The sequence below is a fragment of the Haliaeetus leucocephalus genome, unplaced genomic scaffold (genome assembly GCF_000737465.1).
Source record: "Haliaeetus leucocephalus isolate CR32 unplaced genomic scaffold, Haliaeetus_leucocephalus-4.0 Scaffold439, whole genome shotgun sequence".
Classification (NCBI taxonomy): domain Eukaryota; kingdom Metazoa; phylum Chordata; class Aves; order Accipitriformes; family Accipitridae; genus Haliaeetus; species Haliaeetus leucocephalus.
In genome coordinates, this window is record NW_010972875.1 from 3219324 (window position 1) to 3234368 (window position 15045).

Below are 15045 nucleotides of genomic sequence, written 5' to 3' on the forward strand. Positions count from 1 at the left end.
ACGCGGCCGCCGCAGCCCGGCGTGCCGGGCGGTGTCATTTTCAAGCAACGCGTCGGCCTTCGGTAAAGCCCCAGTAAGTCAGCGCTGAGAAGGGGCGAGGAAAGTAGCTCCTCTGGGGCCTGGTGTGCGTGTGGCTCTGCCACAGCCCCCCGCGGCCAGGGGTCTGCGCCCCCGTCAGAAATACGGTCGCTTTGCTTGCTTGGCCCCCAGCCATCACCTCCGGAGTACGAGGGAATTTACAGTGTAGTTTCTCTACTAGTAGTCTGAAGCCTCTTTAGGAACCCATGACTCACAAGGCTTCTCGGCAATTAAAGCATCCCTCACAATATGCGTTTAGATGCTGTGGAATGAAGTTAGAAAGGAAAATTTCTGATCACGGCTGCTTACGTCAGCCAGCTGGGTTTACCTGTGCCTAGCCAAGGAGCTGTGGTGTCGTGCTCCCATACGGAAAGATGGACCACATCCTGTCCTGGGGACAGTGATACCATGCCGTAATGCAACAGGGATTACGCAGGAAAGAAAATCTTGCCCTCCGATATTTCCAAGGGTGGCTTACCTCCTTCAAGCCAGAGAACAAGGACGATGCTACAATTACAGTGAGAAAGGAAGGTTGGATGGAAGTTGTGAGTTCTCACAAGTCCGTACCTCCTCATGGCACCACTGCCTCATACAGTCTGATATGGCCCACATATGGGGACAAGCTTGGTTGTTCTCAGCACTCTTTGCTGTTGTCGTGGGGCTTTCAAGCCTCCTTTCATGGCTACATTGTTTTTCTGAAAGTTTTTTTTCTGGCCTTGGGTGTTAAGCCTACTCTGCCAAGTCTCGGGTGCATTGCCAGTTGGCAGCCTTGCACATCCAGCCATCATCGGTGTGCAGAGCCACCTCTCCCTGTAAGAGGCAGGTAGGCTAACTCTGCTCATTTAGGGCTGGCCCTGGAACATAACCATTCCGCTTCCTGAGAGGCAGCAGGCAGGCTACCTTTGCCTAGCCATGCCACGCAGTCCTGACTTGCTGTGGATCTTGCCTCTCCCTTGCCATGTTTCAGCCCTTTCTCTTGTGTTGGCACCCAACTAAACAGTGGCAGTACTGAAAAGCGAATCGGGGCACTGACACAAAGCTAGGCCACCACACAAAAAAAAGCTAAAATATGCAGAGCTTGTGTTGTCTCATCTTTCTCAATCCAGGGAACTGAGCCTCTGGTAAGGCACCAAGGATGCTAAAATTTATCTTTCATTTGGAAATACAAAACTACATCCCTACAATGTTTCCTGGGAGAACAGGTTTCTTGACAGCCTGTCCAGGGGGTTAGAGTGCAACAGGAGTCATGAACATCAGCAACACCAAGGTACACTTGGCTTGACATATACTTTGGCTGCCCTGGCCAAACACAAAGCTGTCCAAGACAACAGTGTCAGAGGGTGGTCATAAGCAGAATGATCAACTGTTAGCTGCATGCTTCCTCCTACCTCTCCCTCACCCATCCTCCTAACCCTTCATTGGGGAACAAGCCATCCTAGAAGCAAGCAGAGACAGCTTCCCAACACCATTAAGCAACCTTGCCTATCTGTCTCTCACACCAAGCACACAGGGCTAGTTGTTGTTCTAGAAAATGGATCTGAGATCCTGAAATCCCAAAACTAGACACAGTTTGTCACTAGTTCTGGCTCAAAGAAGAGAGGAGAGCAATGGCAACCGCACAATAGTGGAGAGGAAGCTTCCTCCTATCAAGCAGAGGCAGGAACACTGAACACTTCTATTTTCTTGCCTGTGGGTAAAGCCAAACAGCCCGCTGTTGCTAAAAGGATGGCAAGCACACTTGGGGCAACTGTTGGAACTGAGAAGAGAGTCTCATAGTGATTGATTTCTGGAGAACTGAATTTGAACAATCCTAGAACTGGAAGGGCAAGACTAAGTGAACTGGACAGGCAGTCTCAGATGCCTTGTCAGAAATAATATGAACCTGCAAAGAGTCTGTGGAGGAGAGGCAGGAGCTGACGGGGATGGTGACTGAGTGATCTACAGGAAAGCAGTATGCAATGATGGCACTTGCAGCCAGACCTGTGTTGTCTTCCTCTTACTTTGAATCAGCCTTCTCAAAACTCAGCGCATCACATCTTTCTGGCTCATTTCTTACATCGCCCCATCCAGGAACTCGTATCACGTCTGGTAATCTCTTGAAATTGTCCCTTGATGAGGCGTGCAAGCAGCACTATCTGGCTGGCCAGCCAGTCCTCTGGGTGAGATGCAAGCACTCACAGGAAGCAGCTCCCTCTCCCTACGCTTTTTTCTTCCCCCCATGTTTTTACTGCAAAGTTCTGCATATCTGTAAATAGTTTTACATGACTGGGCTCAATAAAAAGCTGAGCTTTTTTTTCAGTATTGTATTCTGCATTATTTGCACTGTCTTTTTGACAGCAAAATGGCAATTATTTTTCTGATTATTTTCCTTTGTTCAACGTACATGTTTCCATTGGCATTCTTGGAAATACGGGCCTAATGAAGGATGGATTTGGGAAAGGGTGATCATCATGGATGAAACTTCAGAGTATGAACTGTCAAGGAAGAGGGGCAGGCAATAGGAGCTACAGAAAGTATAGACCAGGAACAAGAGAAACAATGCATAAGTTTATTGCTTTCAAATCAGCAAGTACATATATATAAGCAGAAAGTAGCTAGGTATTTTGCATAAAACATTCTGCCAGAGCATCCCTCAGAATTTGGCCCTCCTGGTTCCCACGGGCAAATGAACAAGCCATAGCAGGCACTGATTCTATCTCAGCTTCCTACTCCCAGGCTTCAGCCATCTGCTCCCCCTTACACTCACAAATTTAGTGCATGGTACAGCAGTAAAATGAGATCCTGATATGGAGGCTGTTTTCAGACTCACTCTATGAAGTCTCCTTTCTGGCAGTGAAACTATGAAGAAAACAGTGATGACTTAGGCTACTTTATGAACAAAGGCATGAGATGCATTCAAGATCAGCTAGTAACAAGGACAGAATAGTAAATCCATTGATTTTGGCATGCTGAAAAGAATTGTGCTGCCCACTGCCAAGCTAAAACTATGAAAACAACTCCACTTGAAGGGCAGAAGATGGTAATGTTCCTTCCACCAATAACACTGTACAATGGAGTAGGGTGGGAGTTGAGCGAAACTTACTATGACATTCTCTACATCCATCATCTGAAAGTACTGTGGATTGGGCACTTTATAAAGCAACAGGCAGATGTCACATTCCACATCACAGAGTTAGCTTTCAATTTTTCTACCCTGATAGGCAATGGAAAAGCAGGAGTCACGCTGGTGATCTAACTTGCCAAATAATGGATGAGCTTGTTTACAGATAAGCAAGAACATTACTTTTCGCATTCTGAAGTTCTCTTTCTGCTGATGTTCTTCTCATCTTTGCTGCATAACTCATGCCACTAGACATTGTATCGCTCACATCCAGATATGTTGTGGAGTAGAAATTCTTCATCTGCAGTTCATGCGGTTTCATCAGATCTGAAAAATGGCCTAGAAATGGGGCAAATCCTCTTAATCTAACTCCTTTTCTGTCTGCTCCCTCTTCTCTTATACGCAGTCCAAAATGACTAGTTAATGCTATTCCCAGAAGGAATCTACATGAAACTCTACTGCCAATTTTGACACTAAAGAGCCACTTGGAAGATGTCTGCAACATGGTCTGAAAATGGCATCCAGGAAGTGGAAGGGAAAAGATCATAAAGTAACCTTGCAGTAGCAAGGTAGGAGTGGCCTTTTGGCAGCAGCAGCACTGTGTTTTTGGAAAGAGGGATCTAATTCTGGAAAAAAGAAGCCAAGTCCTTAGAAAAGTTGCTCACTCACAAACATTCCTAGAATTCAGATGGGCTGGCATCTCACAAAGCACCGGAGAATTGCAAAGCACTTTGGGATACTAGGCAGCAAGCCTGTGAATTAGCTGGCACAAAGACTATATTGTGTACTTGGGTTAATTTAACACAAATTTAGTCATGTGATCACCACTGAACCAAATTTATACTGCCAGATTTTCTGTTAATGTACACATACAAGCTTAATGAACATCCAACCACAACCTAAGCTGTCAGGACTCACAGAAAAAATATGGCTTGGTGGAAAGAAGAAACTCCACTGAAATTGTCAGAGGATCTATGGAGGGCTTTTGTGCTCCTGAAGCATAAACACACCAACACAGATTTTGAGATAAATTAGCCACAGTCCAGGGGAAATGATCACAAATGATTGCTGCAATGCTGCCAGATCACAGGTGTCCAATGAAGTTTTCCAAACTAGGAAATGGAGGAAGGAAATCTGAAGTTGAGGGGATGACAAGTATTATTTTACACTTAACTAGAATATCGACTGGTAACTTAGAGTAACTATGAAATGCAAGCAGGCCAACTGGGACACTTACAAGATCAGGCTTGCAAAAAACATTTACAAATAGAGGATTAAGATCTGAACCCCCAAATTGTTAATGGTAACACTCACTGGTAAAGATAGACCATCTGAACTAGGCTGAAATAGATCTGTAGAATTAGGACACTAAGTTCTCAGTAACCACACAAGTTAGTGAGACAAAGCTCCGCCAAATTTCATTGTGATTGATAATTACGCAATCAGTGTCAGGAACATATTTTGCAAATACTTTGGGAAATCCCCTCTAAAAATGCAGTCTAAGTGAACCAACACTGGTAACCTTAAGAAATTAATTTTCCTCTGAGGCAGAAACTGTAATAGCAGCTGCACAATTGTGGTGGCTTTCTTGCAAAAAAAAGATGAGAAACAGTGCGAACTGCTTCCTAAGCAACTGTAGTTCACAGCCATAAGCTATCTGCAGCCATAAACTTACCAGCAGCTAACATTGCTATATTAATCTGAAAATTGCTGCCACTTGGGAAAAACACATCTTGTGTCACCCTCTATCTGTGTTCAGAGCCGTTTCAGCATTCAGTCTGAAACTGCCTCTGAACATGAGTCAGAATCCTCAACTGTTACAGTTCTCACAGACTTGAAATAAAAATGAATCCCTGTTCATTTTCCAAATGAACATCTAATAGAAGAAGCCGTATCTAATAGACGAACCACAGGCACAAAATGCAAGCCAGTAGATTTGATGAATGTTAGTGCAGAAGAAAATGTAAGAGAAGGAAATGAAAATAAGACCCCAAAGGATTTTTTTGGAACACTTTACTACATCTAACTAAGAAGCAGCAAGGAGTTAAACTTTCCTGGTCAGGAACTGGGAATTACTCTGATCTGAAATGGATATATGCAGTTTTGCAGCTGGTATTTAGCACTCAGTGTTTGACTGAAATTTAAGAGTAACTATTCATTAAAAAGCCAAGGCATTATTTACCAAGAAAAGAGGGAGAACAAAGAGACAAGATATTTCATGCATCACTGAAGAGGTGTATCAAAAAGCATAACTCTGCCAGTCAGTCCTTGGAGATCAGTATTCTATCACATAAAACGTGGCAGCATCTCTGTATGGACTACAGAGAACTAAATCAAATTGTTGGAAAAGAATCTGATCTGTTATCACTGTAAGTGATATTCTGGTTTCTGTAGCACATTCAACCATGCTTTTCATTTTGGATCTTAGAACATGCGTATTGACAAGTGAACTAGAAAAGACTGCTTTCTCAGCTGGCCAAGATCAGTGTGAACATAATGCAAGGGTTTTAGCTCATGCACATTTGCTGTTTGAGGATGTGGTATGATGCAGCTGGACGTTTGCTGCAGTATGCCAAACCTGTTGAACACAAGCTGTAAACCCTGCAAGTGGTTTGGTATAAGAAAGAAAATTAGGATTTACAGAAATTGATAACACTGTGAGGTCAGGAAAAAAAAAAGAATTCTGTAGTATTCAGCTCACACTTCATGGTTTACAAATTTTGGAAAACAACTGCACAGATAAAGGGAAACCATTTCAGTGTTCAAGAGTGTGAATTTACATTTTCAGTGTTTAAATGGGTTCTTGTGGTCACTTTGTGTTAAGCTACTAAGGTCAAAATGAGACATAGATGTTGTCTCTAAAACTGGATGGAGGTAATTACTGAAAAAAAAAGAAAGATTTGAAGCCACTGTCGTGTTACAGCATAAGTTCAACTCCTCTCTAGAGAAGTTCCTGAGGGAGCCAGACTCTCCACAGTGGTGCCCAGTGACAGAGCAAGAGCACTGGGCACAAACTGAAACTCATGACATTCCAGCTGAACATAAGAAAATATTTCTTTACTCTGATGGTGGCTAAACACTGGCAGAGGTTGCCCAGAAAGGCTGTGGTGTCTCCATCCTTAGAGACATACAGCACCCAAACGGACATGGTCCTGCTGGGCAACCTGCTTTGGCTGACCTTGCTTTAACAGGGGGGGTGGACTACATGATCTCAAGAGGTCCCTTCCAACCTCAACCATGCTGTGGTTCTGTGATACTGTGGCACTGAAGAGGGAACCCAGGAGTAGGTACATCTGCAGAGCACTTTCACCACAATTTCAGTGGAAGTAAAATTATTTGGGATGGGTGATATTAAAATACAGGAATAGTAAGACACCTAGAAATATCTGTGCAGGAAGACACTATATATATACTACTCAGTGTTAATATCTTTTATGTCTGCTGTATGTTTGGGGAAGGGACCAACAGTGTAACATCACAACATTCCTAGGACTAAAAGTTAGGATCTGTAAAATCCTGAGAGACAATCATACAGCATAACTGAGTATCTCCCAGCATGACTAACCTCTAATTGGGGAAAGAAAGATAGAGTCTAGAATACTGCCTTTTAAAAGGTGACAACTTCCAATTTACCATGTGATTTCTGCACTCTGTCAGGAAGATGGGAAAGCTGTAATAGGGAATTTTATGAGATGGGTTATACATCAGTGAAACTGCTGTAATTGCTACCCCTCATTTGACGAAAATGTACAAGACAAGAAACTCCTTCCATCTGAACCAGATCTTCTGCCTAAACAAATGCATATGCTACTATTGAAAGACACACAGAATAGTAGGGATTTTCTAGATACTGTTCTGTGAAACATTGTGCCTGACAGAGATCCAAAGACCAGAGAAATTGCTTGCTTTTGCTGTGTTCAGGGAAACTGTTCGTTACTCAATACATTAACAGAACACTATTTGAGCCTTGTTTCTTTAACCTAACTTTATCCTCAATGTTCTCCTCTAATAACTTGCCAGATCCTATGTTCTTGCTAGCCACATGGCCAAACTGGAGGCAATCAGGTTAGGAAAATTACAAAATCAGCTTGTCTTAATTTGTATTGTTGAATTGGTCCTTACTGGTTTCTATGACTTCAAATGCAGTTCAATTAACTTTTTACATGACTGTGCTCTAAACAGTGACTAGTGATTTAGACTTAATGATTTAGCCCCAAATTATTATTCTACTGTAGTAAGATCAATAGAAAAGGTTTTTTTCCTAATACAAAATTGTTCTAGTCTCCAAAATGCAGATATTTTAGGATTGTATCAACAGCAATACGGCTTGATAAATTACCCATCTGTCATGATTGAGCTCTTTCTGGATGATCTCTGACAAACTTCACTATTTTGTAAATTTTCATGGTAGACAGGTCCAAAAGACTTCCATCAGTTGTGGATTTGGTGCCCGTCATGACAGATTATACTGTAGTTTAACAAGATGGCCATCATTATAAATAAGTTCCAATTCTAGTTAGAATTTTCAAAAAGCCTCAGAATCCTGAAATTGCTAGATCAAGCAATAATAGATGAATTCAAGAGCTCCAGATTTCTATTTTATTAAAAGGCATGATATTTTCCTACCTTTCAGGATCGCTAAAAAGTCTTGTGCTTTAAAAAACAGAGAGACCATTGAAGGGATTCATAACAAATGCTGATGCAAAATATATTGGAGTATGTTGTCTCTGTGATTTGGCTTCTAGTAGGTTTCTGGTTTTACTGCATATATTCTTGTATTATACTGTAGTTATTCATACATCTTTGACCCTATTCTCTTATAGCTGGAAACCTTTTCTGAGTTGGGACCACATGTACTGTGTAACACTACTGCCTGCAGGAGCTTGATCCTGCATACACCTCTCTGCAGCCTGCATTGATTGATGGCTCTATGTCTCAGGTTAACATACACAAAGAGGAAGAGATGTCCAGTCTCATACTTTTCTCCTGAGAAGGCACAGTAGTGATGTAGGAGGACAGTTTGCAACATATACTCCCTGAATAAGTGTTGTCCGTCTCCTCAAAGGAAAAGGCAGGAAGCCAGGTGGAAGCATCCTGGAGACCCAAATTTGATCTACATGCTGTCAGTTGGACCACTTTGTACACAATGAGTTTTCCAGCAGTTAGCTTATCTACACTGTCAGGAATATGAAGATATTTTAGCAATTAAAGACCACTACCAATGCTGTGCAACTAGGCTGTGACTGCATTTACTTTTCCTCTAACAGAAAGTGGTTTTATTTTTTATTTATTCTGGATTCCCATATTCATTCAATTGATGCTTCACAATAATTTGCTGTTCTAGTTCTAATTCTAAACTCAAGTTCCCTAATGAGAGACTCTAACTCCACCCCCAAGCAATCATTCCAAAATATTAATGCTATTGTTTCTTCTCTCTTACTTGCTCACTGCAGTTAGGTACTTCCCTGGCTACCACTGCACTGAACAACAAATTTAAGCTTCCGGCCTCAAGGTCCTATATACTTCAGTCCTGATGACATTTATGAAATGGAGGTTTTCTGAGCATCAGCCTGAATCTGATTTCAGCCCCTATAGTCATTAAAATAGCAGGGATCCTTATTCAGTCACAAATCCTAAGGACATGAGAAGATGAAGTCCAGCTGGCCAGGAAAAGCTGTCCAGCTGCCCTTTTAAGGCAGCTCTAAGTCCCTTTTGTACCTATCTATGAAAGAAAGACTCCCATATTTAATTAAATAAAGTTACATAGATTTGATAATGTACTATAAGTTATTACATTAATAGATGGTAAAACAAGATGCTTAAAATGGTACAAATGCTTCACTCAGGGTAGAAAATGTTTCTGAGTGGAAAACAATATACCAGCAATGTAGCATTGTGACTATATACTTCATGTTATTGGCCAAATCCTCTCTTCCCTTATAACTCTAATACTCATAAAACCAATAATAATAGCCATGTTAGGTTGTGAAATCTATTTCTGTATTCCCAGCTTACTTTCATTTTTGAGAGGACCGTCAAAAAGATTGCTATCTTCTTTTTGTAATAGGAATAAAGGAGCATAGCTTTACACCTTTTCCTTTATAAGAAATGCTTTTAGTTCCCTGTAATCAACTTGTCAGTCTGCTGATGCCAAATTTTTCAATGTCACAGCTGAACCTGCTTTTTTTTTGCCTTTCATGAATCCACAAGAACCAGCCCCTAGACCCCGAGGTTTATGTACCACCAGTTGAAAAATCACTCCTCCACAAAGAAGTGGAAGTTTAAAACCCCAATGATTTTGCTAACAGAATTCAAAGCACTGGGCTGTTTGTATCTAGGTTTTCCCTCCAAAAACATCAGGTTCAGATGTAACATTCATTTAGAAGATATCACCAGGCCACCAAATTAATGAAAAGTCCAGGGTGTCCTGTCAATTTCGAATAAAAGCCCTTAACAAGTGAAGAATGATAGGGTGTTATTATTAAACTACAAAAAAATTCTGCACATGCATTATTTAATGAAAACTTTGCTAAATCCTGTTTAAGCCATAAATTGATTGATGTAAAATCAATAGCTGATTTCTGATCTAACTCCACTAAGTGAGACGAATTGCATCATATGGATTCAAACTGAGTGACTTCAGATGACTCTGATGTTTAGTTAGTACACTTACTGCCTTTTTAAGCATATATATTTAAGCTGCGAATGACGTGAAGAATACAATTTGGAAAGTGCAGACATGATGAGTAAATACCTCCTCTCTCTACCAGGAACACCGAACAATTTCTGTTTAACTCTTTTCGGTGTTTCTGCCCGCAGAACTCCTACAAGTTCTTCCTCAACACCTTTACAGGGAAGACTGGACAAGGCAGCAGCGGTGCCATGAGCTCTCTGTAAGGCAAAGAGCCCCCCAGCAGAGAGATCCGTATCCCACGAGCAAGCCAATCTGCCCTGTTCCACCCAGGAGAGGGCACTCTTACACCTGTCCGCACAACCGGACGTGGACACGTATAGGAGGAACAGGAAAGTTAAGATGACAACTTAAAAACTCGGTCAACTTGCACAACCAGTTAGTTATTTTTATGATAAAGCTAATCGTCGGAATGAGTTGAGTCATCCAAACGCTGCCACAACAGGAACACAATATGACAGACAATAAACGTGCAGGCTAAATTTATTCGTAGTCTCTGAAATGTGCTAAATGATATACAGATAAAAAAAGACAACTTCTGGCATGTAGGCCTCTCTGTTAAAAGCTGGGATGACAGAAAGAGAGCTGCAGGTGTGAGTTTGGTGGAAAACGAGGGTTAAATTTAAAAATAACCTAGTTTTATGAATATTATTTGTTGCTGATTTCTCTTTAAATAAAGCATTATTATAAATGAGCATAGGAACATTTAAATGCAAAGTGCATACCATCTAATACTAATACAGCCTGTGAAGTTAATCCTCATATGGATGCCTCATGAAATAAACAAAATAAGAATTTAAAATATGTTACAGGTTCAACCCCTGTTTCTAAAGTGTTTGAAATCAATACACAGATCTCTTGAGACAGCTCTCCTCTCCACTAAGAAATCCTCTGGCAACAATGAGAGAAGATCAAGCCTGACATTTTTTATTTTTCTAAACTAAAGAGGCCAAGATGAGGAGGGGGGAAGTCTTGTTATACAAGACACAAAGCAGCAAAAAAGGAACAGAATATTGCACGCTGGAAAGTTATAGTTTCAAAAATGGCATTGTCTTCTAATCACAGGGAACAATCTCAATAATTCCAAATTCTCTCTGAGTAATTATAATAGAAAAATATCCGACTGATATGAACAGAATAAAACAAGGAAAATATGGAAATGAGAAAAAGATCACCAAGAATCTTAACTTGAAGAACAGAAATTTAATCGTACTTAGTGCTGTCATAAGCATCTCGGAGTCCCCAGGCAGTATACTGGGGTTGGAGGGCATCCATAGTCTCAGACAGATGAACCACGCACACGATGACTATACTGTATGTACAGTGAGTCCAACATGTGCGATTTGTGCATGAACAATAGCCACTTTTCCATGAAAATGCCGGGAACTGTTTCCTATATATAGGTTGTAGGATAGATAATATTTCCCATATTACATGGGAAATGATACAGTGTTTAGGATGTTTGGTTACCCTAGCATCTGCTAATGCATATTGACAGTTTTTCCATATTGAGAGCTTGGACTGAAGTCTTACAACCACTGATCTTACTTTATAGGCACTGATCCTGTAAGCTTTCCTCCTGCAGTAATCTTCCCTAGTTTGAACTTCATTTAATACACCATATTTCCTGCTCCCGCTTCCCAAAGAATTTCAAAGCAGTACGCCAAACATACTAAACAACACGTGGATACCTAGAATTGTATCTCCCCTCTATTAGTTATGATCAACACCAACGGGCAAAAGTATAGACCAATATGCAGACAGTTTGGGGAAGCTGCTATTGAAAGAACTGTTTGGTATAAGACTAAATTGATGATGACATTGATGAAAGAACTATCTCCTGAAATCAGATATAGTACAAAATTTTGTAATTCAAAAAGTGAGCTGACTATGTTCAACAGACTACAGTTTTACATTTTATGTATGGATTTTTCTAAGGGTGAAAGACTAATGAGAACTTAATTCAGAGGATAGACACAGGACTCTATTATCAACATACTACAAAATACATTACAAAGTCAGACATGGAAGTCACTGAAAACACAAAGAGGCTATGTTCTCATTTTTTCTAAGCATTTTCTTATTTCACAAAAAAAACCCCAAACAAACCTTAAAACTAAACCAAAACCCCAAACAACTATTCAGAGAGTGCTAGTCTGTGGTCCTGTTCTGGCCTAAAACCCTGCAGAGTCTTCTGTAAAACAGTAAGCTACTACAGTAAAGTGTAAAACAGTATAGGGGGTATACAATGATAACCCCAACATGTTGATTCCATAAGGTACTGATTTTTATGCAGTATTTTAATCCTGGCAAAACTCGCCACTACTCTGTTCTACTCCCCCAAACCCCTTTCTATATTTATCTTTTACCAAACAGAAAAATAACACAGTAAATGGTGAATATGAAACAACTGTGAGATAAGTTAAAGATGCCTATTTAAGGACAAGGGAAAGGAATGGGGTATACTATGGAAAAGAGATACAGTAATTCATAATAATTTGATTTGCTTTTTGCAGTAACAGACTCTGACATTTGTAATCCAAATGAGCACATGAAAATGAACCTAGATACAAAGCAAAATCATTGCCCTTTACTGTGGCTATTACTGAATGTCTAACACCTATAACATATAAGCATACCACAGGAACACAAAGGATTCTGACACTTGATAAAGGTCATGTTTTCCACTTCATCCAGAGCAAAATCTGAATATTAGAAGCTCAGCTTCTTTCTATGAGCTGTCTGAAAAGACATAAGGCATTTAACCTAGAGATTTTATGTACTACCTTTATAATTTTTGTGTATAGTACTCAATTGAAGCTCAGCACACCATAAACCTAACTTTCATCAGTGAGATCTAAAAGGCAGAGAAGAGTTATTACCCTTATTTTACAGGTAAGACCCTAAGGCACAGAGAAGCCATGGCCTACCTCCTCAAAGGGAACTTAAGACACATCAGTGGGACTTAGATGTCTAAATTATTCTGAAGATGAAGGCCCAAGATCACACTAGAAGTCATTAAAAAGAAATCAGGCCTAATGCAAAATGGTTCTTCTCAAAAAAGGTGCTGAAAACCTCAGCTGAAAAACTGCATTGTGTATTGCATTAAAAACAAGTTTCGGTCTGAAGATGACCTAGTTCGATGAACGGATGGCACATGGTACAACATTCTTGCAGGAAAATGGACTTTTTCCAGTCAAACCACAGGGGAAGAGCAAACATGCATAGAAAATGGACTGTATGCATCTGTATACAGTTGCCAGTTGTTTTTTTTTTTTTTATCAGTTGGGACTATACTTTCTTCACTGTGTATATAATAGTCAAAATGCTATGTATACTAATGGAGATAAATAAACAGTACTTGCAGATGACAGCCATACCAGAAGTAGACATTTGTTGAGATAAATATCTATGTTGTACATTGTCCTGCACTGCACCGTTAAGAGGCACTATAAAATCCTTCTATAGACCTTAATGTCTTGAAAGCCTCTAGTTCCTGAATAAACAACAGTTGTAAATGCAATCTCATATTCTCCTCTGAAAATCTATCTATGATCTTCCATTCCATACCGTATTTTGTGCACCTCAGGCTCGCAGGGATGGTTACTGGTATCCTATTTTAGATTTCTAGACAGAGAAACATCTGTGGCTTGCCGTTTGCTTCGGCGATAAAATGTAACAGTCCATTAGACAGGATTGACGTTCACCTTTTACTCTACTTTTAAAATCTTGTAGCAGAAGCCATAAACAGAAACAGTTTCTTACACTGCCTCCTCAGAGTTGCCTGCTCCTAGGCCTGCCGGGCCTGCAAGTTCCCCCCTGTCCGGTGTGAGGAGGCAGCAGCGTCCCCAAGGGAAGGACGAGGGCGGGAAGAGGGCAAGTAGCTGGGCCAGGAGAGAGATGTGTAAGGAACTGCAGTTTTCTCCAGCGAGTATAAGGCGGGGGAAAAACCCCAAACAGATGGGAACTGCTGTATGGGCAGGTCGAGCAGATCCTCAAGGCATGTGAACCCCCGCCTCCCCGGTTATTTTTGCTCGGGGACTCCACCAGAAGACGTGTCGGCTGCTCCTTGCGCCAGCTGTTTCCTCGGGGACACCTCGGACTTCCCCCCTGCTACCTCGGACCGACCCCCGGCCCAGCCCTCCCGAGGGCACTCCTTCAACCCCCTTCCCCGGCCCGCTGCCTCAGGGCTCCCCCCTGCTGCGCGCTGCGGGCACAAGGCCGGGCCGGGCAGGGGAGGCCGGGAGGGCCGCGCCGCCGGCGGCGGGAGCCGTGACAACACAACCGCCTTAACGCTGCCCCGGGGCCCGCCAGCGGCGCGGGGCGGCGGCAGGGCTCTGCCCGCAGACTTTTCTCCTCACGCTCTCGCCCGGCGCCGCCGGGAACCCGCCCGGCCCATGACACGGCGAGCGGCGGCAGGCAGGTGTCTGCCGGGGCGGGCGGCGAGCGGGACGAAATCGCCGCGCCTCCTCAGAAGGCGGCGGCGGCATCCTTCCCTCGGGGGCAGCGGCGAGGAGGAGACCCATAGCGGAGGCCGATAGCGCATGCCGCCGCCCCCGCCGCCGGCCGGCACTCGACCCCCACCGTCGGGGAGCCCCGATGCCCGCTCCGCTCCGCGCACACGGCGGCCCCTCCTGAGCGGCGGCGGCGGCGGCAGCAGAACCGGCTGCCCTAGCGCGCATGCTCGGCGCGGGCGCCATTTTGGTGGGGCCGGGAGTTATCCAGCGAGAGCGGCGGCGGAGCTCGCTGGGCCCGGCTCGGAGGCAGCGGCGAGTGGGTGCTCGCTGCAGAGATGGCTAACATCGCGGTGCAGAGGATCAAGCGGGAGTTCAAGGAGGTGCTGAAGAGCGAGGAGGTTAGCGCCCCCCCCCCCCCCCCTCCCCCTGCGTGCCGCCGCCACCCTTCCCCGTGTGTGTGGTGTGTGTGTGTGAGAGTGTGGGCAGCAGGGGAAGGTGCGGGCGCCCCGCCGGCCTGCGCGGGGACCCCGCTTCCCCCTCGGCCCCACCTCCCCACGCTGGGGGTGGGCCCGTCCCACGGCCTCGGGGAGGGGAATGGCGATTCCCGGGGGGGGGGGGCCCGGCCAGCGGCCGGGGGGGGGGGGGGAGGAGGGGGGCCGCGGAGCCCCTCCCCCAGCGGGCAGCGGGAGCCGCCGGCGGTACGAGGAGGGGAGCGGGGC

General features: G+C 43.5%; 1 protein-coding gene across 1 annotated transcript in view; it reads left to right on the forward strand.

Annotated features, from left to right (window-relative positions):
• The first annotated feature begins 14569 nt into the window (after nt 1-14569).
• Nucleotides 14570-15045, forward strand: part of UBE2K (ubiquitin-conjugating enzyme E2K) — a 42275-nt gene continuing 41799 nt past the window's right edge. The window contains exon 1 of the mRNA XM_010574449.1: nt 14570-14724. Within this exon, the coding sequence (XP_010572751.1) occupies nt 14662-14724 (63 nt within the window). The 5' untranslated portion in view covers nt 14570-14661. The remainder of the gene's footprint in view (nt 14725-15045) is intronic.